This window comes from Eptesicus fuscus, chromosome 7 (assembly GCF_027574615.1).
Source record: "Eptesicus fuscus isolate TK198812 chromosome 7, DD_ASM_mEF_20220401, whole genome shotgun sequence".
NCBI lineage: Eukaryota > Metazoa > Chordata > Mammalia > Chiroptera > Vespertilionidae > Eptesicus > Eptesicus fuscus.
The window spans coordinates 101,436,504-101,462,481 of record NC_072479.1 but is presented as its reverse complement, the minus strand read 5'-3'; the positions used below and the strand labels follow the sequence as shown (position 1 = coordinate 101,462,481).

The 25,978-nt window shown below is 53.5% G+C and overlaps 2 protein-coding genes across 6 annotated transcripts in view; one reads left to right on the top strand and one right to left on the bottom strand.

Moving 5' to 3' along the window:
• Window positions 1-671: 671 nt before the first annotated feature.
• On the bottom strand, window positions 672-11,514 carry MAFF (MAF bZIP transcription factor F). Of its 3 annotated transcripts, none has more exons than XM_054719512.1 (3): window positions 11,284-11,514; window positions 2,835-2,900; window positions 672-2,383 (listed from the first exon to the last, which is right to left on the bottom strand). In XM_054719512.1, exons 2-3 carry the CDS (start codon window positions 2,868-2,870, stop codon window positions 1,925-1,927), a joined length of 495 nt encoding a protein of 164 aa, XP_054575487.1. In that variant the 5' UTR covers window positions 2,871-2,900; window positions 11,284-11,514; the 3' UTR covers window positions 672-1,924. The 3 variants fall into 3 exon arrangements, with proteins under 3 accessions (XP_054575487.1, XP_054575488.1, XP_054575489.1); XM_054719513.1 differs by lacking the exon at window positions 11,284-11,514 and adding an exon at window positions 10,755-10,865; XM_054719514.1 differs by lacking the exon at window positions 11,284-11,514 and adding an exon at window positions 8,260-8,337.
• A 12,944-nt stretch (window positions 11,515-24,458) lies between these two features.
• PLA2G6 (phospholipase A2 group VI) overlaps window positions 24,459-25,978 on the top strand; it is a 43,462-nt gene continuing 41,942 nt past the window's right edge. For 2 of the 3 annotated variants that reach the window (XM_008144631.2, XM_028150008.2), the window contains exon 1: window positions 24,459-24,522. The gene's annotated coding sequence lies outside the window, so the exon portion shown is untranslated. Of the gene's footprint in view, window positions 24,523-25,073; window positions 25,129-25,978 lie in introns of those variants that run through there. The other variant, XM_054719511.1, reaches the window with a different exon arrangement.

Sequence of the window (25,978 nt, the reverse complement as noted above, 5' to 3'; positions counted from 1 at the left end):
CCGGTCAACATTCACTCTGTTCAAGCTTGAGCCCCTCTGGCTCCCAGTGCTTGTCACCTGTGCCCTCTGAGCACCTTCCTGGCACAGATGGGTAAACCGAGGCTGCAAGAAGCTACATAAGTCACTAAAGGTCACGCAGCTAGGAAAACACATCTGGATTCAAACCCCGATTTCCCTGACGTGCACAGTGTACCCTGTCGCCTGGGCCCCAGGATGAGATGCGGCTGCGTGTAGGCCTGCGGGCTGGGACTGAGGAAGCCGCCCCCCCCCCCCCCCCCCCCCCCGCGCCTTCCGGAACATGAGGAAAGTATTTTCTACTTGGCTGTAGAAAGTCAGCCCTCGACGTGAAAGTGCTGGAGCGATGACGCTCAATCTGGGAATTTTCCTCTCCGAGCGGGGCTGTCTTTTCGCTGAAGGGATGCCCCGGAAACTTAACCTTACATTTCACTGTGCTCCCGGCTTTGCCTTCCCCACGGAGGATCCTTGGCTCGGGCACCCAGAAGGAAGGCCATGCTTTGGCACCACCCATCTGGGTTCCCACCTCCAGCCCACCCCCAGCGCACGCGAGAGAGAGCAGCGATGGTGCTTAGCTTTCACTTGCAAACGAGAACTCCCATCTTGGGCCCCTCAGAACGCCCCCCTCCAAACAACAACAACAAACAAACCATAGCTCAGGACACGCACTTCTTCACTGTGGAAAAAGAGAACTTGACTTTATTCAGAAAGTCTACAAAATACAGAAGGCGGATAACTCGCTTACTGTAAGTCAGAAAATAAATAAATTCTGGAGGCCGGGGCAATTTTTTAAAAACATTTTTTTGGTTGTTGCCATCCGGCTTTCCCTAAATATAAGATAAAATGTGATTTATTTGCAGATATAAAATATAAAGTCCAGCGCAGGGCCACACGCCACGTTTCCCAGGGAGTGGGCGCTCGGGCTCCGGCTGGAGAGAATAACTTAGACTCGTGCAATAAATAACAGCGGGGGCAGCTGTGTACAGTGTGTGAGGGGGCGCTGGGCTTCCCAGAACAATCAATGGCCGTGGCCAGCCCCCACCCCAGGGGGGACAGTCACAGGGAAGAGGTGGGACTGTCCCTTTTGAGGACCCCCACCCCAGGCTGCAAGATGGCGGGACCTGTCCTCTCATCTCCCCACCTGCCTCCTCCGTCCCCTTGCTAATTGGCTAGCCAGCCCCTTCCCTCTCTTCCATCTACATCCCCTTCTCTCTCCTTCTACTTCTCTTACCTTGACTCACAGACAGCCGTCTCCCAGGCCACGGCAGCCCTGCCTCCCCTCCCAGTCCCTGTCCACGGCCCCCCTGGCCATGGCTGGAATCTCAGGACAGCAGTGGGGGGACCTGGCTGTAAGGTTCAGCTCACCCACTAAGCACAGGTGGCCCGTCCAGGGGAGGCCCGTTTCCGTCTGCTAACAGGGCAGGCGACTTCCCCAGGCCCAAAGCAGGGGGGGGGGGGGGGCACCGGCTCCCCAGCTGGGCAGCCCCACAAGACATACAGGGCCGAACCTAGGGCTGCCCAGGACGGGCAGGGGCCACCGGCACAATCTGAACAGTTTCCCCAACGTGGGGAGGCCCTCTTGTCCTCGACGACTCTTCTCTGGTCTAATTCGCTCTGTATCCCTCCTCCCAATCTAGGAAGGCGGGGCTTTCAGCCCAGGGAGACCTTGACCCACCCTGCCCCCATCTCACCCAAGTTGCCCCTTCCCGGGGATACTAGGCCCCAGGTCCAGGGGCGGCACAAGGAAGACAGGCTCCAGGGAGAGCACCTGTGTTAACCACAGGCGCTGGGGCTGCGGAGAAATGGCACCTGGGACAGGTCGTGCTCAGGCACTTGGGGAAGGGAGCGGGGTCGGAGGGGAGTGGTTTGGGGAATGGGTGGTGGTGGGGGGCGGGGGGCGCGGCGGGCACTAGGAGCAGGGAGCGGGGGCGGGCGCGGGGGGGGGCCCCGGGGCGGGGCCGGGGGCCGGGCTCCGAGCCGACTTGACGATGGTGATGACGCTGGCGGGCGCCACGAGCGCCGTGGGCCCCCGGGAGGCCGCGACGGAGCGCGCGAAGCCCTGCAGCGCCTCGCACTTGCCGCGCAGCGCGTCGAGCTCCAGGCGCATGGCCGCGTTCTCGCGCGCCAGCTTGTCCACCTCGCGCTCCAGCTCCGACTTCTGCTTCTGCAGCTCCTCCTTCTGGCACACGCGCTTCACGCGGCAGCTGGCCGCGTAGCCGCGGTTCTTGAGCGTGCGGCGCCGCTGCTTGAGCCGCGTCACCTCCTCGGCGGAGAGCCCGCGCAGGTGCCGGTTCAGCTCGCGCACCGACAGCCCCATCAGCGCCTCGTCGGACAGGTGCGGCGTGTTCTCGCTCAGCTCACGCTTGATCTGCGGGCAGCGCGGAGTGGGGGGAGGGGAGGACGTATGGGGAAACTGAGGCCCAGGAAACTGAGGTCCTTGCCTATGGGCCGAGCCCTGGGCCTGGCACGCATCAGGTGCTGGGGATGGTTCCCCTTCCACCGCCGTAGGCACGGCGGTGCTGGACTTGTTCCAAGACCCCAAAGAGGGGCAGGAATCCGTAAGAAACCCAGGAAAGCGCCTTCCAAGTCCCGCAGCCCAGTGGGCATTGTCCTGATGGGGAAGCCGGTCTGGAGAGGGAAGTGGCCTGCCCCGGGGACACAGCCTAGATGACCGAGCCCAGGCCTCCTGGCCATGGCCCATGCATGCCTCCTGCCTGTTGAGCTGCTTTGGGGATTCCAGGGCCTGAAGGGGAAGTTGGCTGGGCAGCTCAGCCTGGGCAGGGAGGGGGGGAAGGGCTGGGACTACAGGGGCTCCTCACCTTCAGGGCTTTGCTGGATAAGGGATCCACAGACATGTTTGCAGAAGGTACCCTCTGGGCTGAGACCTAGGGGAGAGAAGAGGCCAAGGTCACTTTTTCCCTCTCACTCACAATCCTGACTCACTGCCTGGCCGCTCAAGGCCCCTGTGTCTCGGACTCATCTCGCCACTTTCTTCCATCCCAGTGGTCCAGCCACAGCGGCCTCTTTGAATGGCTCACTCCAGCCCCAGGGCCTTTGCACTTGCCACTCCCGTCCCTTTACTGCCTCACAGCATCTCTTCAGCAGGTATATCTTTGCTCAATGCCACCTCTTCAAAGAGGTCTAACTATCTGGCTAAAACACCCCATTGTGTCATATCATATAACCCTATTTCCCAACCCTCATAACAGTCACCTGTTCTGCAGTTTTGTTTTGTTTTTTTGCAGTTATTTTTAAAAAAATTTTTTTTATTGATTTCAGAGAGGAAGGGAGAGAAAGAGAGACAGACAGACAGAAACATCAATGAGAGAGAACCACCGACTGGCTGCCTCCTGCGCGCCCCCTACTGGGGATCGTGTGTGCCCTGACCTGGAATCGAACCAACAGCCTCTTGGGTCCTGGGCGGATGCTCAACCCCTGAGCCACGCCGGGCTGTTGTGCAATTATTTTGTTTGATGACTTGTTTATGGTTTGTCTCTCTCCCTCCCACCTCTCCTCCACCAAAATGTAAGTCTACAAGGATCAAGGCCTTGCCTGTCCCACCGCTGCCTCCATATGCCTAAATCAGTGCCTGGCACATGGTCAGTTCTCCATAAGTATGCACCAAGTGAATGCTCCCTCTTCCCCAGCAATTTTCCCACATGGAGCCCAGACATGTGCGTTTTGTCTTATTAAAAAGTATTTTCATTGCCTGGCCGGCGCGGCTCAGCGGTTGAGAGTCGACCTATGAACCAGAAGGTCACGGTTCGATTCCTGGTCGGGGCACATGCCCGGGTTGTGGGCTCCATCCCCAGTGTGGGGTGTGCGGGAGGCAGCCGATCAATGATTCTTTTTTATCATTGATGCTTCTCTCTCTCCCCCGCTCCCTTCCTCTCTGAAATCAATAAACATATATTTTCATTCAAGTACAAACTACATACAGAAAAGTGCACAGAACACATGTGTACCAGTCAATGACATTTCACATTCGACGGGCCAATGGTCATTGCTCTGGGCGGGGAAAGGGATGGTCTCCCCCAGTTCCTGGAAAGCACGGCCACCCCGCCCTTCTCCCCATTCATTCTCCGCTGGATTTCTCTTCCGATAATCCCCATGTGAAGGGGACGGTGAGGCGCAAAGGAGAGCAGGGCGGGGGGTGATCTGAGACCAGCCTCCCGTCGGTTCTCACTAGTGACCCCAGTCTGACAGAGTGAAGCAGGGGTGAAAGCCGGTCCAGACCTTGGCTCCCGGAGCTGTGTGGGGCCGAGTCTGACCCATTCTGCAGGCCCAGGTGCCTCAGACGCTGGGGAGAAGTAGCAAGTGCATGGACTTCGGCACGAGACACCCGGGGCCTCTCGGAGGGTGTCCGACTTACTAGCCGTGGGGCTCCGGCACGTCAGTTAACCTCCCGGTGCCTCGGTTTCTCCCAGTGGCTGTGTATTAAGTCAGGTCACGTTACTCCTCTCTCAAGCCCCCCATGGTCCCCATCTCACTCCAGTTACAGCCCAAATCATCACAGTGGCTCACAAGGCACCACTATGGGGGCTCAGCAAATGCCCCTCTGACTTCAGCTCCAGCTCCACTCCCCTTGCCTCCCTCTGCACCCGCCTCCTTAACCCGACCGCACCCCCCCCCCCCCCCGGGCCCGTGCACGGGCTGTTCCATCTGCCCAGCCTCCTCTTCCCCTAAAGAGCCACAGAGCTGGCTTCCTCACTCCTGCAGGTCGCTCTTCAAATCTCTTGTTCTCACTCAATTTAGAATTCCCAGTCCCCCCCCCCCCCACACACACACACACACACTCCCCATCTCCCTTCCCGACCTCCTGTCTCTCTCTAGCACTTCTCATACATGTAATCATTGCGCATGTATTTCACCTATTTGTTCAGCGTCTGCCTCCCCACGGGAATGCCAGCTCAGGACCGCATGGACCATGTCTTGCCCACTCTGTGTCCCCCGTGCCTAGAGCAGTGCCTGGCCCAGAGCAGAAGCTCGGCGGTTGCTGCGTTCTCAGCGTGACTCAGGCCGAGGTGGGGACAGTCCAGGGCTTCTCAGAAATCCCCAGCCCCTCCCGGCCCACACAGCCAGGGGACCTGCCACCAGGGGGAAGCGAGCGGGGCAGGAAAGGGAAGTCGGCCCGCGAGAGATCCCCTGACAGACAGCCGCCCTGGCCCTCGGGCGACGAGGGTCTCCAGGAGCACCCAGGCTCCTTGTGGGATAGCTGGGGGAAACAGAGGCCCAGAGCGTCCCCAGTCAGGACCCTACCCTGCCACAGACCCCACCTGGAGACCCTCACCACCACCACCACCGAAATACAGGCCTCTGAAAAGTCCACCTTCCCCAACACACACACCTGGGGAGGTCCCGGCACGTCCGCTCGTCCTCCACACACAGTCAGCGCATCTTCCCGCCTTGTGAGTCTGACCTGTCATCACCCACATGCGGACCCTCACGGCTCCCTACCATCCTGGGGCCAGGGGCCAGGCCCACCCGCACGGCTCCCAGGCTCCCTTTCCACCGCTGCCCACCTCCGTTCCGCATTCCAGCCACGTGGACCTTTCTACTTCCTCTGGCCCCTGTGCCGCCCCACACCCTGTGACACTACTCCCCTCGCCTTGTCTGCAAAGCGCTGGGTGTAGACGTCTCCTCCTCCGGGAAGCCCTCCCTGACCTCCTGGACTCGTTGGGCACTGACCACCCAGCACTTCTCCCTTGCATTGTAATGGTCTGTTTCCCTTTCTGCCCACCAGACAGGGAGCTCCACGGGCAGGAACCAGGCCGAGGTAGCTCTGGGTGCTGATGCCGCCAGCGTGGGGCCTGGCAGGGGGCAGGCCCCCACGAGGTGTGGATGGGTGCAGTCTCTGACACCGTCCGTCATCTGGCTTGTCAGTGCCAAGCCCAAGCCCAGCTAAGTGCCATTGAGAGAAAAACCTTCTGGCCCCGTCTCCAGTTCTTCCTCCTTTTCACCGGCCTCCTGGCTTCTGCATGGCAGGGCTGGCACACAGAGGCCAGGAGGAGGGGGAAGGAGCAGGAGGGGTTCTGTCCTCACGACGCTTGGCCCCCAGGTCGGGCGTGGGAAATAAGGAAAGGGGCGCTAGATTAAAAGCCAAGCTCCGGTTTGAGTCCCATCTCCTTTTCCAGGCTGTGTGACCTTGTGCAAGCTGCCCCCCTCTCTGGCCTCCACGTCCTCATCTGTAAGAACAGCACCTGCGCTCAGAGTTTTGGTGGAGCCAAGGGCAGGTCAGTGAGCATGTGGGAGGTTAGGAGAATGGCCGAGTCTGTCCAGGAGGGGTCAGGCCTGCAGCAATCACTGGCCCTCGCTTCCACAGCATCTCCCCGCTGGCTGCTGGCCGGGGTCACACAGAAAAGGCCCCACCTCCTCACTTTGCCCAAGGGGAGGGGGAGACCCACACAGCAGGTGAGTGGCTGCTTCCCCCCAAATCAGAAGGATTCTGGACACTGAATCCTGGTCCTTTTCACACTGTCATCACCCTGACCTTCCCAACAACCCTGTGAGGTAATGACCAGAGAGGTCAGTAGAGCAGTCCAGGGTCACACAGCTAAAAAAGGGTGGCGCCCAGGACGGAGGCCACGCCGAGCCACGTGCCTCCTCCCGAGATGGCCCTCACAGGGCACCTCTCTGTCCCCCACCTCTGTGGAGAGGAGGTGGGCTCGCCAGTCTCCACGGCCACTCTGCTCTGATGCGCCTGGATCTGTGCAGACGAAGAGATAGCCAGGCCGCCGTGCCCGCTGTGGGGGAGGAGGGAGTTCGGTGATGCCGCAGTCTGGGCTCTACAGAGAGACCCGTGGGAGCGGGCAAGCCTCCCCGTACACAGGTTCCCTGAGCCTGCTGGGTGCTGGGTGCTGAGCACTGGGTGCTGGGGCCGATGCAGAACCTTGGAGACTGGTCCCTCAGACAAGTCACTTTTCCTCTCTGGGCCGTGGGTCCCTCACTTGTAAAGTGGGGATGATTTTATTAGCATTAGTGTGAGAAACACAAGTGGCTTAGACAGAGCAGAAGTGGCAAACGGTTTGCTTATCTCTCCATCATCCCTCCCTCCACTCTCAACACAGCCATCGCCCATCGCCCACAGCACATCCCTCCCTCCACTCTCAACTCAGCCATCGCCCATCGCCCACAGCACATCCCTCCCTCCACTCTCAACTCAGCCATCGCCCACCGCCCACAGCACGGCTTCCCACTGAGCTTGGACACAACCTCAGAATCCTCAACACAGCCCTCTCAAGGAAGCCCGAGAGATGGGAACTGTTGGCCAGTCCCTATTCTGTATGACTGGAGGCCCCGCCCACAGGGCTGGCTGGGATCTGAGTCCCAGTAGGCCCTAGGGAGGCTCTGAACCTGTTCTCTCCTTTCCTCCTTCTCGTGTTCTAGCCTCAGCCCCCTCACCCACATCCTGGATGTCAGCTGAGGCACTCATGTTTGCCCAGGAATGTCCCTAGCTCAGCAAAGTCGGGCAATCACAGAGAGTCACAAGAAGGGGGAACTTTCTGATAACCTCAGGCTTTCAGACTTCAGCCCCAGGCCGGGGCTGCTGCGCTATATGCCACGGGGCTGGGCCCTCCGCCTGCCGCCTCAGCCAGCATGGGCCTCAGCCAGGGGCTGGTCCATCCCCCTTGTTCTGTCACAGACAACTGAGCAGCTGTTTGGTGGCAGTGGTGGGCTGGAACCCAGGAGTCCTGACCCCCTAGCTCAGGGCTCCATCTTCAATGCCAGGCCTCCCCCCCCCCCGGACCCCCCGCCACCCCGCTTCTTCCCTCAGAGGCCAGAGAGCAACCTCCATGCCAGGGGCTGCAGGTTCCTACCATTCTTTTGGAGGCATGGAGAACGAATTTACTCTTGGGGGATTGACAGCTGCCCTGCCCAGTCTGCAGCCACAGCCTCCTACAGTCCCCCCCGCCCCGCCCCGTCCTTTCCCTCTCCACTCTAGGGACATCCTGCAGACGGCCTACCCCCTGGCATGGGCTCCTCTCTGGCTGCTGAGCCGTTTCGCTTCCTCTGTGAGGACAGAGGGAAAAAATGTGTTTTCCCGGGGCCTTGGCAGCGGCACTGGGGAGCCTCCTCCCTGCTGGAAAGGGGAGGGGAGCCGGGAGAACCCAGCACCTCAGGGAAGCAGGAGCCCGGGATCCAGTTCCCGTTCTGCCACCCACTCACACTCACTGCTGTGCCCTTTCTCGGGGCCTCAGTTTCCCAACATGTCAAACCTCCACCAAGCCTAAGGGACCTTTTAACCTGGCAGTCTTGGCGTTCAGAGTGTCCGATTCTGGCCCGGAATGGAGCTTCAGGACCACCACTAGCAGAGTGGAGGCCCTAGAGGAAGAGAAAGGAAATCAGGGAAGGCTTCCTGGAGTCAGGGGCATGAGAACACAGACTCAGAGACTTGACCATCCTTCTGCTCAGAGACCACTTCCTCTTTCAGCTGAACCATGACCATAGCCGCCTCCTCACTGGCTTCTAGTCTTTCCATGACCGTAGCCGCCTCCTCACTGGCTTCTGGTCTCTCCCTCTGACCCACCACCTAGCTTCTCCCAAAGGCTGTCAGGAGGATCATTACTGAGGAAACCTACAAACCTATGTTTGGCTGGCTCATTTCAGAACCCTGCGGTGCCAGCCTCCCTCCTAGCCCACAGAGTTGGCCTCCAGGCCTCCACCATGTCCTTTTCCCACTACCTCCGAGGATCCTCTTGGACCCAGTGCTCCTTCCTTCAGCCGGCCAACACAAAAAGCACCCACTCTGTGCCAGGCTCCGAAGGCCCTCAGGGGCTCCACAGACAATCATCACTCACTCCATCTGACAACCTGGGTCCCTGGTCACCTTCTCCGGGAAGCCCTCCTTGATTGCCCTGGGTACGCTGGAGCCCTGTTCCTGGCACACCTCGGAGATATTGTGGGTCCGGTTCCAGACCACGGCCATAAAGCAAGTACTGCAATTAAGCAGGAGTTTTTTGGCTTCCTAGTGCATATAGGTTATGCTTACACTATACTGTAGTCTGTTAAGTGTGCAATAGCATTATACCCAAGAAAACAATGTACATATCTTAATTAAAAAAATAACTTTGTTGCTAAAAAATGCTAATCATCACCTGCGCCTGTTGGAAAGATGGTGCTGATAGACTTGCTCGACCTGCGGTTTGTAAGAAACACAGTATCTGCGAAGCGCAAAATAAAGCGAGGCCTGCCTTCGTACTAGGTACTTGCAAACCGCAGACCTCCCCCTCACACCACCCAGCTCCCCTCGGCTCTGTGTTTAGTTCTGTGTGGCTCTCCCTTTAACCTTGTCTGCTCTCATCAATGGTAAGCTCCCGGAGGGCGGGTTCTGGATCTGGTTCGGCCACGGTCTCACCCCAGCCTCTGGCCCTGGGCAGGCTCATTCATAGCTGGAAGCATCGGGACTGAGGGAGGCACAGGGGCTGTGGGCGACCTGTGGGTCCCAGGCCCTAGTGAAGACCCAGGGGTGACCTAGTGGAAGGTTAAGCCTTTCGGTGCTAGCTTTGCACCAGTGACAGAGCCAACCAGCCGCTTCCCCTCGTCCTCGGCCCCCCAACCCTACTCAGGATGTTTCCCCGCCCAGCTTTGAGGATGGGCCTGACGGAACCCCACACATTCCTGGACGTGCCAGGCCTTGGCCGGGGCCGTTGGCTCTGCTTTCTCTCCCACAGTTTCCCTGGGAAATAGGCTCCGTGTAGAGGCTGCCATACCGCCCCATTTCACCCCCATCCCGCCCCTGGATGTTGCCTAGCTCCTGCTGCAGATGGGGATACTGAGGTCCCCACTGCGGTCGCAGAGCTCACCAGGGCTCAAAGACTCAAAAGATCATCTGGTTCCTCATCCCCCAAGCCCAGTTGACCCCCCTCCCCCATGGTTCTGTAGCCCCTTGGGTGGGAAGAATGGAGGGCAGAATAGGACCAAGGAATCCCTAGCGCCAGCCCGTCCTTCAGGCTACTGGGCGAAGGGGAGCTTCCCAGGGCTGATAAAGGGGCTTCGGGCTAGCTTGGGCCCCACCCTCACACATCAGCCCTTCATGCACCAAGGCCACCTGTTCCACTGCCTGCTGACCAGGCCCCCAGGGGGCGGGCTCTGGGCACACCAGCTGGCCCCGGCCCTCAACTAGCTCCTCAGGTCCGGCCATCCACAGGTATGCCTGACTAGTCCCACATGTAACTGAAACCACCGGCAGGACAGAAACCAACCCCACCCCTTCCTCCGTCTCACCCTCCCAGACCCAGCAGTACCAGCTCCAACCCCAGGCCAGCCAGGGGCCCAGCAAACAGAGGCCTGGGATCCCTTCCCAGCCCCCCACTTTGCTAGGGGTGTTGTGGCCCTTCCACTTCCTCCCGAGGCTGAAGGGGGTGAAGGAGAGGCTGAGGGTCTGCCTGCCCCAAGGAGCAGGAAAACCGGGATGAGGACCTGAGTTGTGCCAGCCCACCAGGGTACTGGAGGAAGGAGGGGCCCCCTCATTCTCCCCCCAGCCCCGCCGGGTGGGGTCTTTAATACTGTGCCCCACCCTGTGGCTGCAGCCGCCCGCTCAGGGAGGGGGGCAAACACCGAGATCACGTGGCCCCGGCCCTGGGAAACTCCGGGGAAGAGCAGGGTCGCTGGCTTGGTGGAACGGGGACAGCAGGGCAAGAATTCCCGGACGCCCCGTGTGACCACGACGGGGCCGCTTCCCCAGTTCGAGTCCCTATTCCGCATTTCCTCGCTGGGCACCCTCTTCCCCAGGTACGCACCGCTGGCAGCAGGCCCCAGGGTCCTCACCGGGTGGTCTCTCTCTGCATCGCCCTCCCTCTCTCCTCGGCACCCCCGCGCGCACCCGCGGGCAGGACGCCCGGACGCGGCCAGGGAACACACACGCACTCGCCGCCCGCCCTCGGACGTAAACAAACCGCGCACGCCCGGCCGCGGGCGCCCGTCCAGGGAATGTTCTCACCGAGTCACGTACGTGCACACACTGCCCCCCCGCGCCTCCTGGATGGACGCTGACGCCAGCCAGCCCCCCAGCCCCTTCCTGCCGGGTTCGCCGCCTCGCGGCCGGCGCCCCCAGCACCCCAGCACCCTGCCAAGCTCCCTTCGGCCCCGACTTGGTCCCTGGATCTCTACCCCTCCTCCCGTCAACCGACCGGCGGGGGGGGGGGGGGGACACAGAGCACCAACAGCGCCGGCCCTGGCGCCCCGCCCCAGGCACGGTCTCGGGGTGCGGGAACCCTGCTGCCTCGGAGCCCCGCGCCCCCGTTCCCGCCCCGGACCCGCGCTCCTCACCCCTCCTCGGGCCCGCTCCTCCTGGCGCCCCTGGCACGCGCGGGTCTCGCTGCCGTCCGAGCTGCCGTCCCAGCCCGCTCCCCGGTGCGTCTCCCCTCCGGTCCTGACCGCCGGCTGCTCCGAGCCCGGCTCCCGGCTCCCGAAGCGACGCGCCGAGTTTTGTTGTGGGGCGGGCGGCGCGGGAGGCCGCGCGAAGTTGTACGGAGCGCTTCCCGGAATTACTCACTCACAGGATTCCTTTCATTCATAAAAACCCAGTCATGCGGTGACGTCACCTCCCTGGCCGCCCCCTCGGCCCCCTGAGCGGCCTCCGGGCTCTTCGGCCCCGCCCATTGCCCCGCCCCTCGGGCCCCGCCCACACGCCGGGCCCGCCCCGGGGTTCTCAGTTCCTATTAGGCTGGATGCGTTCACGTGACACCTCGCTAGTGAAGGTGTCATTTGGCTCATTTTACAGTCCACAGTCCTGAGCCTCTTCTCCTTTCGACCTACACCTTCTGCCATGATGATCTCACCCAGTCCCGTGATTTAAAATGCCGTCTGTATGTCCATGAGCTCCAGATTTGTATTTCTAGAGCCAACAGCTTCTCTGAGTGCCAGGCTCATATCCAAGTGCCCACTGCGTGCCTCCACGTGGGTGCCAGAGGGGGACTGCAAACCCTACACAGCCCAGATCCACCTCCTGATCATCAGCCCTACCCGGGCAACCCACACCCCCAGTCTCCCCTTCTCACTTGTTCAAGCCCCATCCTAGGGCCCCCGGCTGCATCCCTCTTTCTCCCTCCTCCCTACACCCTGAGTCAGCCTGGTTCTACATCCAACACCCTTCTGCATCTGACAGCTTCTCCCCACCCCCAGTCCCACCACATGGTCCAGACACAATCAACTTCCCGGGACAATGGCAGCAGCCTCCTGATCGCCTCCCCACTTTGTTCCTAAAGGTTTTCTTCACACACCAGACAATGTTTTTCTCCAAGCAAAGATCAGGTTGTTGTATACACTCCCACCCTCTCTCTTGCCTACCTGTGCGTTTAGGATATAAACTAACTCCTCCCTTTGGCCTACAGGGCCCTAAGCCTTCTGGCCTCTCACCCACTCTCCAGCCTCACCTCCGGCCCCCCTGGCCTCACCCACTACGCCACTGCCCTCCTCACTGTTTCTCAAACACACCCAGCTCATTCCTGCCACAGGTCCTTTGCACTTGCTGTTTCCTCTTCGATTCGCTGTCCGCTCTTTCTCTTCCTTCAGGTCAGCTCAGGTATCACTGTCTCACAGAGGATTTTCCCGACTCCCTGGCTAAAGGAGCCTCCACCTGTAAACTTAGTTTGTATATAACTATTTTTTTCTTCTTTTTTTAAATCCTCACCCGAGGAAATGCTTAGAGACCTATGAAGGTTACTTACAGCCCAGCCCGAGTGGCTCAGTTGGTTGAGCGTTGTGCTGGGCACTGAAAGACTGCAGGCCTGATTCCTGATCAGGGCACACAACCTGGGTTTGGGGTTGATCCTTTTTTGGTCAAGGTCAAGGAACATGGGTGCAATGTCATATTTGAAAGTGGGAGCTTTCTGACTTGAAGTGGGTTTTAAAAAATATATATTTTATTGATTTTTTTTGTTTTTTTTACAGAGAGAAAGAGAGAGGGATAGAGAGTTAGAGAGAAACATCGATCAGCTGCCTCTTGCACACCCCTTACTGGGGATGTGCCCGCAACCAAGGTACATGCCCTTGACCGGAATTGAACCTGGGACCCTTGAGTCCGCAGGCCGACGCTCTATCCACTGAGCCAAACCGGTTTCGGCTTGAAGTGGGTTTTAAATGGCCAAATCTGATACAAGTAGAGCATCAAAAGAAATCACAGTAATGATGGATTATAACCTATTGAGTAAGATGAGAAACCATGAGCCCATGCTAATATAAATGAGCGAATACAGATAAGGGAAAGCTACTCCTTCCAGTAGAAGGAATGATGGAGTTGGACCATTAGTAAATTCTAATGAGAATTCTAATGAGAATCATTAATGGATAGGAAAATTCTGATGAGAAACATCATATTTACATAGTTTCAAAGTATTGTTCCACAGGCAATTATTAATTACACATGGACAGATAGTAACTCTGTAGGGGAGGAACCTGGCAGATACCATCTTTAACTAAGTAAACAAAGTTAATGTCAACAGTGAAGGACGAACTGGCACATCTTTCTCCTAAGTGATGCCCTGAGAAGGACAGAGCATCACTTCCGTTGGCATTCCTGCCAAAATTCAGACAATGAATCTAATTGTGAAGAGACATCCGACCAATTTAAATTGAGAGGAGTTCTACAGAATTATTGGACTGTATGCTAAAAAAAATGGCAACATCATGAAAGACAAGGAAAGACTGGGGCACTGTTCCAGATTAAAGGAGTTAAGAAGATATGACAACCAACTACAATGTGTGATCCAGGATTTCCTTTTGCTATAAGGACACTTTTAAGATAATTGTAAAATATGAATAAGGTCTGTAGACTAGATAATAGTATCGCATCAATGTTCATTTCCTGACTTTGATCCTTGTCCTGTGGTCATGTAAGACAATGTCCTTCATTTTACCCACCAGAGTATTTCTAAATAAGGGGGTGTCATGTCTTCAATTTATTCTCAAATGGTTTAGAACAAAGACAGATAGATACGAAAATGTGATAAAATATTAACAATTTGGGGAATCTGGGAGAACATATGGAAATTCTCTGCAATTTTTGTTTTAATAAAACAGTTGGTTTTTCCCTCCTTCAAAGTAGAGACTCTGTAGTTAGCCTGTGGGCTCAAATCCTGGCCTTACCCCTCACCAGCTGAGTGTCTTCACCTCTCCCTGCCTCAGTCTCCTCCTTTGTAAACTGGGCCTATTTCATGGATTGTGAAATGATTGAATGTGCCCATACTTATAAGCATTTGGCACCATGCCTAGTATGGACTAAATGATTAATAAACATTGGACAGCTTCTGACAGCTTCTCCCCACCCCCAGTGGAGAGATGAGTCTCTGGAGTCCTTCAGGGCACTTCCTCTAAGAAATCTGCTTCTTCCCTGGTGAGGGATACAAAGCCAGTGATGACTTGACCCTGCAGAGAGCCCCCATCTCCTGCCACAGGGAGGGGCCTGGCTGCCAGTTTCTGGGGGGGAGTGTCCCTCTGCCAGCACAGTCCAGCAGGCGCTGACTGGCCCAGCTGGCCCCTCCCTGTTTACCTGCCCCAGAGTCCAAAACACCAGACAGCACCCAAGCACCTCCCTGTGGGAACCTGGCCCACAGTAGGTGCTTTTCCCACTAGTAGGTACTCATTGACAGTGACAGGCTTGACCTGAGACAGGATCTGCGGCTCAGATTGTAACAGTGAAGAATTACAACCCACCCCACTATGCTTTTGACATTGTTTCTGTAAATGCTGACTCTGACTAATACGTATAGCTTGTAGATAAACAGCATGCTTGTATAAGAATCCTAGGAACTAACTTCAGGAGATACAGACTTTGACCTTCAGTCATCCCAGTTCCAGGAGATTTGCTGACCTTCAACGATAGAACCAGGGGAATGTAGAACCAGGATGACGAAGACTGGATCATCACTTGACCAGTTTTGAGATCCTTATCGGAACGGACTGTGCTGGCCTGCACGTAGAGAACATTTTCACCCCCTCCCCTTGATCTCTTTGTTCTTCCTTCCCTCTCCCTCCTAATAAAAATGTCTCCCTGCACTGAAATGGGAAGGTGGGCTTGGCGACAAGAGTCCCCCATCTTCTCAGATGGCCGGCACTTGAATAAACCTCTTTCCTTTTCCACCAGCACCTGTCTCAACTGTCAGCAGGCAGCTGAACCTCAGTTTCAGTTACAAGACTGCACCTCTGGCTAAGCCCAGTCTGGGGCTTTCTTCACTCCAGGCTCAGTTTCCCCAACTGCAGTGCGTGCATAGGATTAGATCAGTAGTTTTTAAAGAACCCCAAACCACAGGAAACTTTCTTCAAATGAAAGTTGTGAGTCAGCTAGAAGGTGGGCTTTGGCAGAGGAGGCCAGGGCTGGCTTTAACATTTCCCTGTTGAGTATTCTCTGGAGGCCCTTCCTGCCCTGAGATTTGGTTTCCTGGCCCCTGTGAGTGCCTGTTCCTGGACCCTCAGGTCTTCCACCCCCACCCCTTCGGCAAGACAGCCCTCCATCAGCGGGGCCATATCCTACATTTTCCATGGTCCCCTCTGCTGGGTGGCAGTGATGTCAAAGGGACCTCTTTCAGCACCTTTTGGCACCTGACCTTGTTCTGGGTACTTCCACTCATCACACGCCTCCTACCAGTGTTGTTGTTTTTTTAAATATATTTTATTGATTTTTTTACCGAGAGGAAGGGAGAGGGAGAGAGAGTTAGAACCATCAATGAGAGAGAAACATCAATCAGCTGCCTACTGGGGATGTGCCTGCAACCAAGGTACATACCCTTGACTGGAATCGAACCTGGGACCCTTGAGTCCTCAGGCGGACGCTCTATCCACTGAGCAAAACCGGTTAGGGCATTCCTACCAGTTTCTTATTACTGCGTATTACTATTACTATATACTTACTACTGTGACTGTATTTATGGGATGCTTCCTATTTGCCAGATACTGTGTCTAAGATCTGTGTGCATGGTATATATTTTTCTGGTTCTTTTCTCCCACTCCTAAATAACCCAACCATCCAAAAAATGATTTGTTCTTTTTATCACATTTCTATGTCTTTAAGACCCAACTTTCCCTTCTCACAAAGCCCTCCCCACTTTGTGATGGGAGGTGCATATTCGGACTGGTATGGGTTCAGGGAGCACCCCCAGTTGCTGGGTGTGGTGTGCTGGGTGGCCCTTAGTCCTTTCCCACCATCTTAGAAGTTAGATATTATCATCACCATGTTGCAGGGGAGGAAACTGAGGCTCTGAGAGGTGAGGAACTTGCCCAATATCACACAGCTCATCCCTGGAAGAGGAGGACTTAAACTTGGCCGGTCTGAAAACTCAGGCTGATCTGATTCAAGGACCATGCTCTCTCCCTTCTGATAACTCTGCCATGCCCAACTAGAGGCGGGGAGGGGGCTGCCAAAGCTGATTGTGGCAGCGGTCAATCATAGTGCCCAACTCCTGGCCAAAGCTGATTGGCTCGGGGGTGGGCACACAACCCCAGCTGGCCCAATTAGAGTCCTTTCCAGGAAGGTCAGTCCATTTCTTTGGGTGAAAGCAGTGGAGAGTGTGGGGGCTGCATTCCTCATTCCTGAGCAGAAGAAGCCAGAGAAGAGGATGAGATGGATGTGCTGAAAGAGGAAATGGGGGGCCTGGTTCACCCCAAGGCCCCTCTAAGGTTTAGCTGGTCATCTCTTCCTTGGATTCTGGAAGATTCTCTGATTACTTTCCAATCATGTACACTAATGTGAGTTGGGTTTCTGTCACTTACAATCAAGAGAGTCCTGACTCACTCTAATCTCTTTCTTCTGGGTCCCATCGAATCCTGTTCCTCTTATTCAATCCCCTCTTCTGGGAATCTCTAAAAAGATGGTTGGATGGCCATATTTAATTAATGTATATACATTTTAGAAAGCTTTATGCTGAAGATTGCCTGGGAATATGATTTATAGTTGATTAAGCATGAAGGTTTCTGTCCTCACAAACCAAACAGAACCTTGTTGCCTTGTCAATCGATGTAGAAGTCATTTGGAATATTCACACCTATTCTGGTTCCTCTCCTTCTTGCCACATGGTAGGACCACATTTCCCATCTCCCTTGAAGTTGGGTGTAGCCATGTGACACGCTTTGTCCAATGAAAAGTAGCACCGGAGTTACATGTCACTTCTGAGCAGTACCTTTAAGAGGGGGAGCCTGATTCACAATGGGCGGATCCCCACAATGATCTTGGAAGCTTATGCTGGGAAGGAGCCTCCTCAGTCTGGGCTCCTGAGCGACTCGGATAAACAGAACCCCCATCCCTCCCCACATGGCACAGATAGTGCGAACAAAGACATTAACTTGTGCCAAGCCAATGCGATTGTGGCATTCCCTACCCTGTCCTGTCCTGCCTGATGGAGTCTGGAACATGATCCACTGTGTTTCGTGATTTCTTCAGGAAAACCCTATTTGCCTTGCATCCCATGGCTTGTTCACAATAAGCCATTATCCTTGTACCTGAGGCATTGGGACCTCTAAGGACAGGAATAGAGGTATCTTTCATATCCCCGTACCACCAAGAGGGAGGCCATGCGCATAGTGGGTAGTGGGTACGTCGTAATTACTGGCTAAAGAAACGGAAGTGAGGACGAGAAGTCTAGGAGAGAGAAGAAAGGAAAGGATGAAGGCCTTGCACACACTGACCCCCAGGAACCCCCACACTGGAATCCCATCCTGAGAGGTCAGAATCTGCATATTTGCTCCTGGCACATGTCCCTGAGTGCCCGTCACTCAGCCTCTCTAAACCCTCACCATCCCTCAGGACTCTCTAAACCCTCACCATCCCTCAGGACTCGGGTTCAGACAGCTTCTGGCAAAACCACCCTGGGCCCTGGCCCTGAGAGCCAGCCTCTCCTCAGGCCACAGTCCATCCTGAGAGCCCCTGAGCTGGGGAAATCCTGCCTTTGCTGCTCAGCACTGGTTCCCCGTGCGTGTCCCACCCCACCCCCATCCCCCCACCCTCCCACCCCCGCCTCAGGCATGGGAGCATGTGGCTGCTGCCTCACAGCTCAAGGTTACCTGCACTCATTTCCTTCCTGAGGAGGGCACAAGACCCAGTGGCCCCTCACCAAGCCAGAAGCCACATCATCTGTGTAATCATTACACAGCTGCCTCATGACCTCTGTGCCCTTCGGTTCCCTCCCTCACAGTGGCAGAGGGATTTTTTCCAGGCCACTTTCCTGCTTGTATCCCTTCTGGGGCTCCCACTGCCTGCAGGGCAAGGCCCTCATCTTCCGCCTGGCACTGGAGAGCCTTCATGCTTGGCCTCCGAGGCTCACCTGCCTGATCACCTGCTCACATACCAGGTTCCAGCACAACAATCCACACACCCTCACGATGTTGACCTTTGCCCATATGGTTCTTTCCACCTGGAATGTTCTTACTTTCCTAATCCAGTTGGTAAACTCTCTAGTCAATCTTTGCAACCCAACTTAAGAACAGGGGTAGGGGTTGGCATTTTTTTTTTTTTTCTGTTAAGGGCTAGATAGAAATATTTCAGGCTTTGTGTCCCAGATGGTCTGCGTCACAATTACTCAACTCTGCCATTGGAGAAAGTATAGACAGATGGAAACGAATGGCGTGGCCGTGTTCCCATAAAACTTTGTTGACGGAAGAGGTGGCAGGAGGGATAGTGTGCTCACCCCGCTCAAGAGTCATTTCAGAAAACTTTCTACAGGAGGATCTCAACAATGCCTTCTCACAACATCCTCTATACCTTCCACATTTTGTCATAACACAAACCCCTCTGTAACAACTCCACAGTTGTGCTGGCTACATGGCATGATAGTCATACCACTGTCTCTCATCAACCCTCAGGTCTTTATTGAAATGTCTCCCTTCTCAGTGAGGCCTCCTCTGGCCCCTCTGATCAAAACTGCAACCCTCCCCTGTCTTTCCTCCCCACTTTTACTCTATAGCATGCATCTAAGCACACTATATTTCCCCCATCATTTTCAGTTATAGAAATGTTCAGTACCTCAACATAATAAAAGCCTTATATGACAAACCTACAGCCAACATCATACTCAATGGGCAAAAACTAAAACCATTTCCCCTAAGAACAGGAACGAGACAGGGATGCCCACTTTCACCACTCCTGTTCAACATAATTCTGGAAGTACTGGCCATTTTGATCAGACAAGAAGAAAAAATAAAACGTATCCAAATTGGAAAAGAAGACGTCAAACTGTCATTATTTGCAGATAACATGATACTGTACATAGAAAACCCTGAAGTCTCCATAAAAAATTATTAGACTTAATAAATGAATTCGGCAATGTAGCAGGATACAAAATTAACGCCAAGAAATCTATGGCATTTTTATACACCAATAGTGAACTTACAGAAAGAGAGATTTAAAAAACAATCCCATTTACCTTTGCACCAAAAAATTTAAGATACCTAGGAATAAACTTAACTAAGGAGGTAAAGACCTATATGCGGAAAACTACAGGACATTGAAAAAAGAGATAGAGGAAGACGTAAACAGATGGAAGAACATACCGTGTTCGTGGACTGGTAGAATCAACATCATCAAAATGTCCATACTACCCAAAGCAATCTATAGATTCAATGCACTCCCCATTAAAATACCAACGGCATATTTCACAGACCTAGAACAAACTCTCCAAAAATTCATCTGGAATAAAAAAAGACCCCAAATAGCTGCAGCAATCCTGAGAAAGAACAAAGTAGGAAGGATCTCAATACCAGATATCCAGCTGTATTACCAAGCCACTGTTCTCAAAACTACCTGGTACTGGCACAAGAACAGACATATGGACCAAGGGAATAGAATAGAGAACCCAGAAATCAACCCAAACCACTATGCTCAATTAATATTTGACAAAGGAGGCAAGAACATACAATGGAGTCAAGACAGCCTCTTTAATAAATGGTGTTGGGAAAATTGGACAGATACATGCAAAAAAAATGAAACTAGACCACCAACTTACACCATACACAAAAATATACTCAAAATGGATAAAGGACTTAAACATAAGATAGGAAACCATAAACATATTAGAGGAATCCACAGGCAGCAAAATCTCAGACATATGCTAAAGCAATATCTTCACTGATACAGCTCCTAGGGCAATGGAAACTAAAGAGAAAATAAACAAATGGGACTACATCAAAATAAAAAGCTTCTGCACAGCAAAATAAACCATCAACAAAACAACAAGAAGCCCACTGCATGGGAGAACATATTTGCTAATGTTATCTCCGATAAGGGTTTAACCTCAAACATTTACAAGGAACTCATACAACTTAACAAAAAGAAGATAAACAACCCAATCAAAAAATGGACAATGGACCTAAATAGATACTTTTTGAAAGAAGACAGAAGGAAGGCCAAGAGACATATGAAAACATGCTCAAAGTCACTAATCATCTGAGAGATGCAAATCAAAACGACAATGCGGTACCATCTCACACCTGTCAGAATGGCTATCATCAACAAATGACAAGTGCTGGTGAGGATGCGGAGAAAAAGGAACCCTCGTGCACTGCTGGTGGGAATGCAGACTGGTGCAGCCACTGTGGAAAACACTATGGAGTTTCCTCAAAACACTAAAACTGGAACTCCCATTTGACCCAGTGATCCCACTTCTAGGAACATATCCCAAGAAACTAGAAACACTGATCAGAAAGGTTACATGCACCCCTATGTTTATAGCAGCACAATTCACCATAGCTAAGATTTGGAAACAGCCTAAGTGCCCATCAGCAGATGAGTGGATTAAAAAACGGTGGTACATCTACACAATGGAATACTATGCTGTGGTAAAAAAGAAGGAATTCTTACCATTTGCAACAGCATGGATGGAACTGGAGAGCATTATGCTAAGTGAAATAAACCAGTCAGAGAAAGACAAATATCACATGATCTCACTCATATGTGGAATATAATGAACAACATAAACTGATGAACAAAAACAGATCCAGAGACAGAGAAGCATCAATCAGATTGTCAAACCTTAGAGAGAAGGTAGGGGAGGGTGGGGGTAAGGGGGAGAGATCAACCAAAAGACTTGTATGCATGCATATGGGCCTAACCAATGGACACAGACACCCGGAGGTTGAGGGCATGAGCGGGGGTGGGGTGGGAGGGCAATGGGGGGTTAAGGACACATAATACCTTAATCAATATAAGAAAAAAAATGTTCAGGCGTGCTCTCCCTTCAGGGAGCACATATCTCCTAAACTCCAAGGGACCCCATGTAACTTGCAACCAGGGGAGGAACGGGCGTCGACAGCTCATTCCAGGCTAACCCCCTGAAACCGTCTCTGAGGCCCCATTTTCTCTGACTTCCCAGTGAGCCAACGCCACCCAGCCTAGGCTCTCCTGTTGCCTTTTCCATGCCCTTCCTTGTTTCACTGTCCTAAGTGGGGGTTTTTTGTTTGTTTGTTTTGCTGCAGTCAATAAATTCTTGCTTGCTTTTCTAAGAAAAAATGTTCAAACAGAGATCATGGAAGGACTAATGTAATGACACTCATGTACACAACCCCAGATTCAACACTCAAGGTCTTTTGAAAGAAAGATGCTAACATCATGACATTTCACCTACAGACTTTAGCAAAACACACGCTATGTTTGGCGTCTCTATCTTGTTTATCATCTTTCTTTCCCCACCAGACTGTGAGCACCACGAGGACAGAGACTTTTATCTATTTGGTTCACCGTGGTATCATCAGCATCGAGAACATTGCCAAACGCCTATCGTTCAGGGGAAGAAAAGATTAGCCAGGTCCTGATTCTGGTTCTGCCTCTAATTGACATATGATTCTGGGGATCATTTCCCCTTGCAGAACCTTGGTTTCCTCATCTATAAAGTAAGGGGAATAGTACTACTTCTCAGGGTTGTTGTGAGGGTCAAACAAGGTAAGAGTGTACAATTGCACTGTTAGCATGTCAGTTAAATTTCCACCTAACTCCTTGAGGGAGGGGACTTGGTCTAGTCTGACCCTTTGGAGGCTGGGTTCCTAGAAGGCAGACACCTTGCTCCGGGATGTTCTTAGATGCAGGACCTAACACAGCCCCTCAAGAGAAGCTCTTTGACTTGATCTGCTCCAATGGAAAATCCAGGAGAAACCCAACAGAATGTATTCCTTTGTGCCTACTTGCTCTCTTTCCATTGCTTGCTTATCCAATGCGGCCTGATAACCACTCTATTTCATCTCTCGCTTTATCTACTCATGTAACAATTTTTGTCAGAGATACCTAGGGGAGGAGCACTCCGCTCATTAAGTCCTGAGATCCTATTTGATTGATGTCTTCCACGGATCTTCAAGTGTGTCTAAAGAGCGATCCAGTCTCCCTTGGCCTTGTCTGCATTTCAGATTACACTGTGTGTCCATGTTGACAAATTCGCCTTGCAGACTCACCTTGAACACAAAGTTGGATGTTTGCTGAAGAATGGGACTCATTCTGTTGAAACTACACATTTTTGGGGGGTTCTCATTGCTCAATAGTGGGTGGAACGCCTGGTCTTTTGCAATCTCCCGGATAACCATCTCCCTAACTTCACTTGCTATGGGTGTGTAGGACAAAATGTTTTCATTGAGAATTCTGAGTCTTCATCCCATTCTCTCCACTCCAAGCTGAAACTCTTGAGCAAAACTTCAATTAGTTTAAGGGAACATTTCCTCATCTGTGTGGATAGAAAGAAAAAAGGAGTTGAATGGAAGATAACCCCACAGGGTGATAAGGTCATAAATTCCTAACTGGGCAGGTCATGGTGGGTAGTCTTGCTCCAGGCCTATACCGTCTTTAGTGAAAAGTTTTAAGCCAGCCCTGTGCATTGCCCTTGGGCATCTAGGTTAACACATCTCTGAAATGCCAGAAGCAATACCCCTCAAAGGGGATATTAACCCTTAAGAGAGACAGAATCTTGTTAAGGATCCTGTAATCCAACCCCCACCTTGCTTTCTCTAATCTTCCTTAATTTCAAATGCATAAAAGAAACTGCAAAGCTGTTATTCTCCAGAGCATGTGAGATCCTGCTCCCCAGCATATGTCCTCAGTTTGGCTCAAATAAACTCATACAGTTTATCTACGGGGTTGGACGTTTCTTACATTGACATCTGTAATAGGGCCCACAAGAGTAACTCACCCTAGCAATGACGGATGTGAAGTCTGGTTCCTTTGTAACTGGTAAAGCTCGGTACCAGTATTAGTCACTATGGTTAGTTTGTAACTGTCCAGATCCTTAACTAAACCGTGCCCCTGTTGTATTGGCCGCCCTCAGTCTGGGCATTAATATCTCTGGACAGGCTGCGGACCAAACTCCCTTCTTTTCCCAGGAATGACAACAGTAACTCCATTTCCCCGGGGGGACAGAGGGCAGTTTGGAGAATTCATGTGACCTAGGGCTGGGGGGTCATTAGGGGAGTAGAAGTTGTCCATTGGAGCCTGGTGGGCGGGAGGGGGGACATGAGCTGCTCAGTCGGAAGCAGAGCTGTAGCTAAAACCCAGTCTCCTTGTTTCCTCCCAGCACACCCCATTCTCAACATTATTGATCATAACAACCCCCATTTATTGAAATCCCACCAGCTGCAGGCCCAGGGACTAATGTATCCCTAGTCCAGTGATGGCGAACCTATGACACGCGTGTCAGCACTGACACGCGGCCGCGTGCCGAGGATGAAACATTTGCTGCTCCTGAGGATGAAACATTTGCGACTAGAGTCTTGGAGTTAGTTTTTTCCTCAAAGTGACACACTACCCGAGTTATGCTCAGTTTTTTGGCGAAGTCTGACACACCAAGCTCAAAAGGTTGCCCATCACTGCCCTAGTCCTCACAACTCTACGCATTAGGTGTTACTGTGCTTACTTCTCAGACGAGCTCACAGCAATCAAGTAAGTAGCTCAAGTTTGTATTAAAGATGCTAAAATAATTCCTGAGATTGGCTTAGGGTAGGGCTGCCCGATTACCAGATTTTTTATTTTATTTTTTGCATAACTATAGTTAAAATTATTGGTTGGTTAGCTGAAATTCAAGTTGAACCGGGCAGAATTTAACTGGGCATCCCGTATTTTTATTTGCTAAATCTGGCAACCATAGCTTGGGGGTACCCGGCAACATAAAAACCGGTTTCCTCCCTGTTCGGCCCTGTGTCTTTACTGGGTTTAGTTTTCTCTTTAGGAGCCAGTGGGCTCAGACTTCAGGCCTCCGACCTATTCAGGAAGCGGAGGGTGGAGGAGGGTGAGGTCCTGCCCCTCACCAACATGTCTGCCAACGCGCCGTCACAGGGACCTTCCGCCCAGCACAGACATGGCCGCGCGCCGCCGGCGAGGATTGGCTGCAGCCCACAGCCCCGCCCCCCCGGCGCCGGGAGCCTCGTCCATTGGGCGGTTATAAAAGATGGCGGCGCCGTCCCGCCTCCCTCGCGCGCCGCGCTCCCGGCGCGGGGGCGGGGCCGCAGCGCGGCCGGGGCGGCCAGGCCTTCGCTGATTGGCGGAGAGCGGCGGCTCTGGCCGGGGGCTTGTTTGCGGAAGTAAAAGGAAGTGGAAGTGCTGAGTAAGCCGAGGTGAGTGACGAGGCAGGGGAGGCGGGGCCTGGGGGCGCCCCCCCCAAACCTCCTCAGCGCCCCAGACTTCGTGGTCCTCTCCTCGCACCTTCCCCGTGTTCCCTGAGGCATGTTCTCCATTAACCCTTGTGTGACACCCGAGTACCCCCCCAGGTTCCTCCCTTTGACCCCAGCGTCCTCAACTCCCATCCCGTGACCTCTCTTGTCTCCCAGGAACCCCCAGCTTTGACCGTGGGTCCCCATCAGGACCTCAGCCTGCCCATGTGTCTTCCCTCTGTCCCTAACTTCCTGAGTCAACCCCTCCTCCCTTCCCCATCTCTCAGGCCCCCCCCCCCCCCCCCGCTTTCACTCTGGCCCCACTGGTTATCCCCCGCTTTTTCCTAAGCGCACCCGAGTTTTCTGCCTTTGTGTATTCCCATTTCCTCCCGACTTCACCCCCATTTGTTTCCCTGCCTGCTCCCCCGCCCATACTCCCTCCTTCCCCATAGTCTCCTCACCCCAGAGTCTCCCAACCCCCTAAGCTTCTGTCCACCTCCTGCTCCCACAGATGACCTGGAAGCTGGTGACAGGGTGCATGTGACCCATGTGACCGTGTGACTGGGACAGGCAAGCCGTGGGCGTGGGAGAGGGAGGAGGGCATGGGGCTCAGGGAATTTTATTTTATTTTTTAATAGACTATCAAACAAATACCTTCCCTTCCCCTACGCTTCTGGATCTTTCCCTCACCTGCCTCTTACCCGCCCAACAGGATGTTAGGCAGGTTTGGTTTGGCAACACATGTGCTCCACCCTTGGGCTGAAGGCAGTGTTTTTGTTACTGTCTGTGCCTCAGAATGTTACTGGAGTTTGGAGGCTGTTTTTCATCCGAGTCTCAGTTTCCTCATCGGGGACGGGGGGGGATTGTATTTCCTGCCCTCAGAAGGCTGCTGTGAGGTTCAAAGTGTGAGATAACGTAGAAAAGCAAAGCTCTGAGATCAGTGTGGTCCTGTACAAATGCATGCTTTTGCTCTTTTGTCATAGACGAGGAGGGAAAGACAAGTAGAAGGTAACACTGTCTTTTACAGAGTATTTGGCGGTATTTATTGATCATGCACTATGAGTCAGGCTCTCTTCTATGTTAACCTTACCGCTCATTCATTCCTCATTTATTTAACAGATATTAATGGACTGTTTACTGTGTTCTAGGCTACCCTGGGTGTAGCCCATGTTATTCCCTTTTAACATAAGGAAAGCGGGCAGGCGAGTTGCCCGAGATCACACCAATTGATGTCGGTTGGAACTGGAATCTGAATACAGTGCTTGGTGACACCAGAGCCCGTGTGAGTGCCCTGCGGTGTGAGGGTCCCTGCTGCTGTCCCGGTGCCCAGGGCACTTTTACTCCTCCCATGGGTCACTTTCTTCTTAGATGACAGGATCCTCAAAAGGGAATTTCCTGCTCACTCAGCAGAATGACCTTA

Coding starts and splice junctions, on each gene's coding strand:
- MAFF (XM_054719512.1), bottom strand. CDS start 2,870: ATGTCTGTGGATCCCTTATCCAGCAAAGCCCTGAAG. Junction 2,384..2,834: donor TATCCAGCAAAGCCCTGAAG/GTGAGGAGCCCC, acceptor CGCTGCCCGCAG/ATCAAGCGTGAGCTGAGCGA.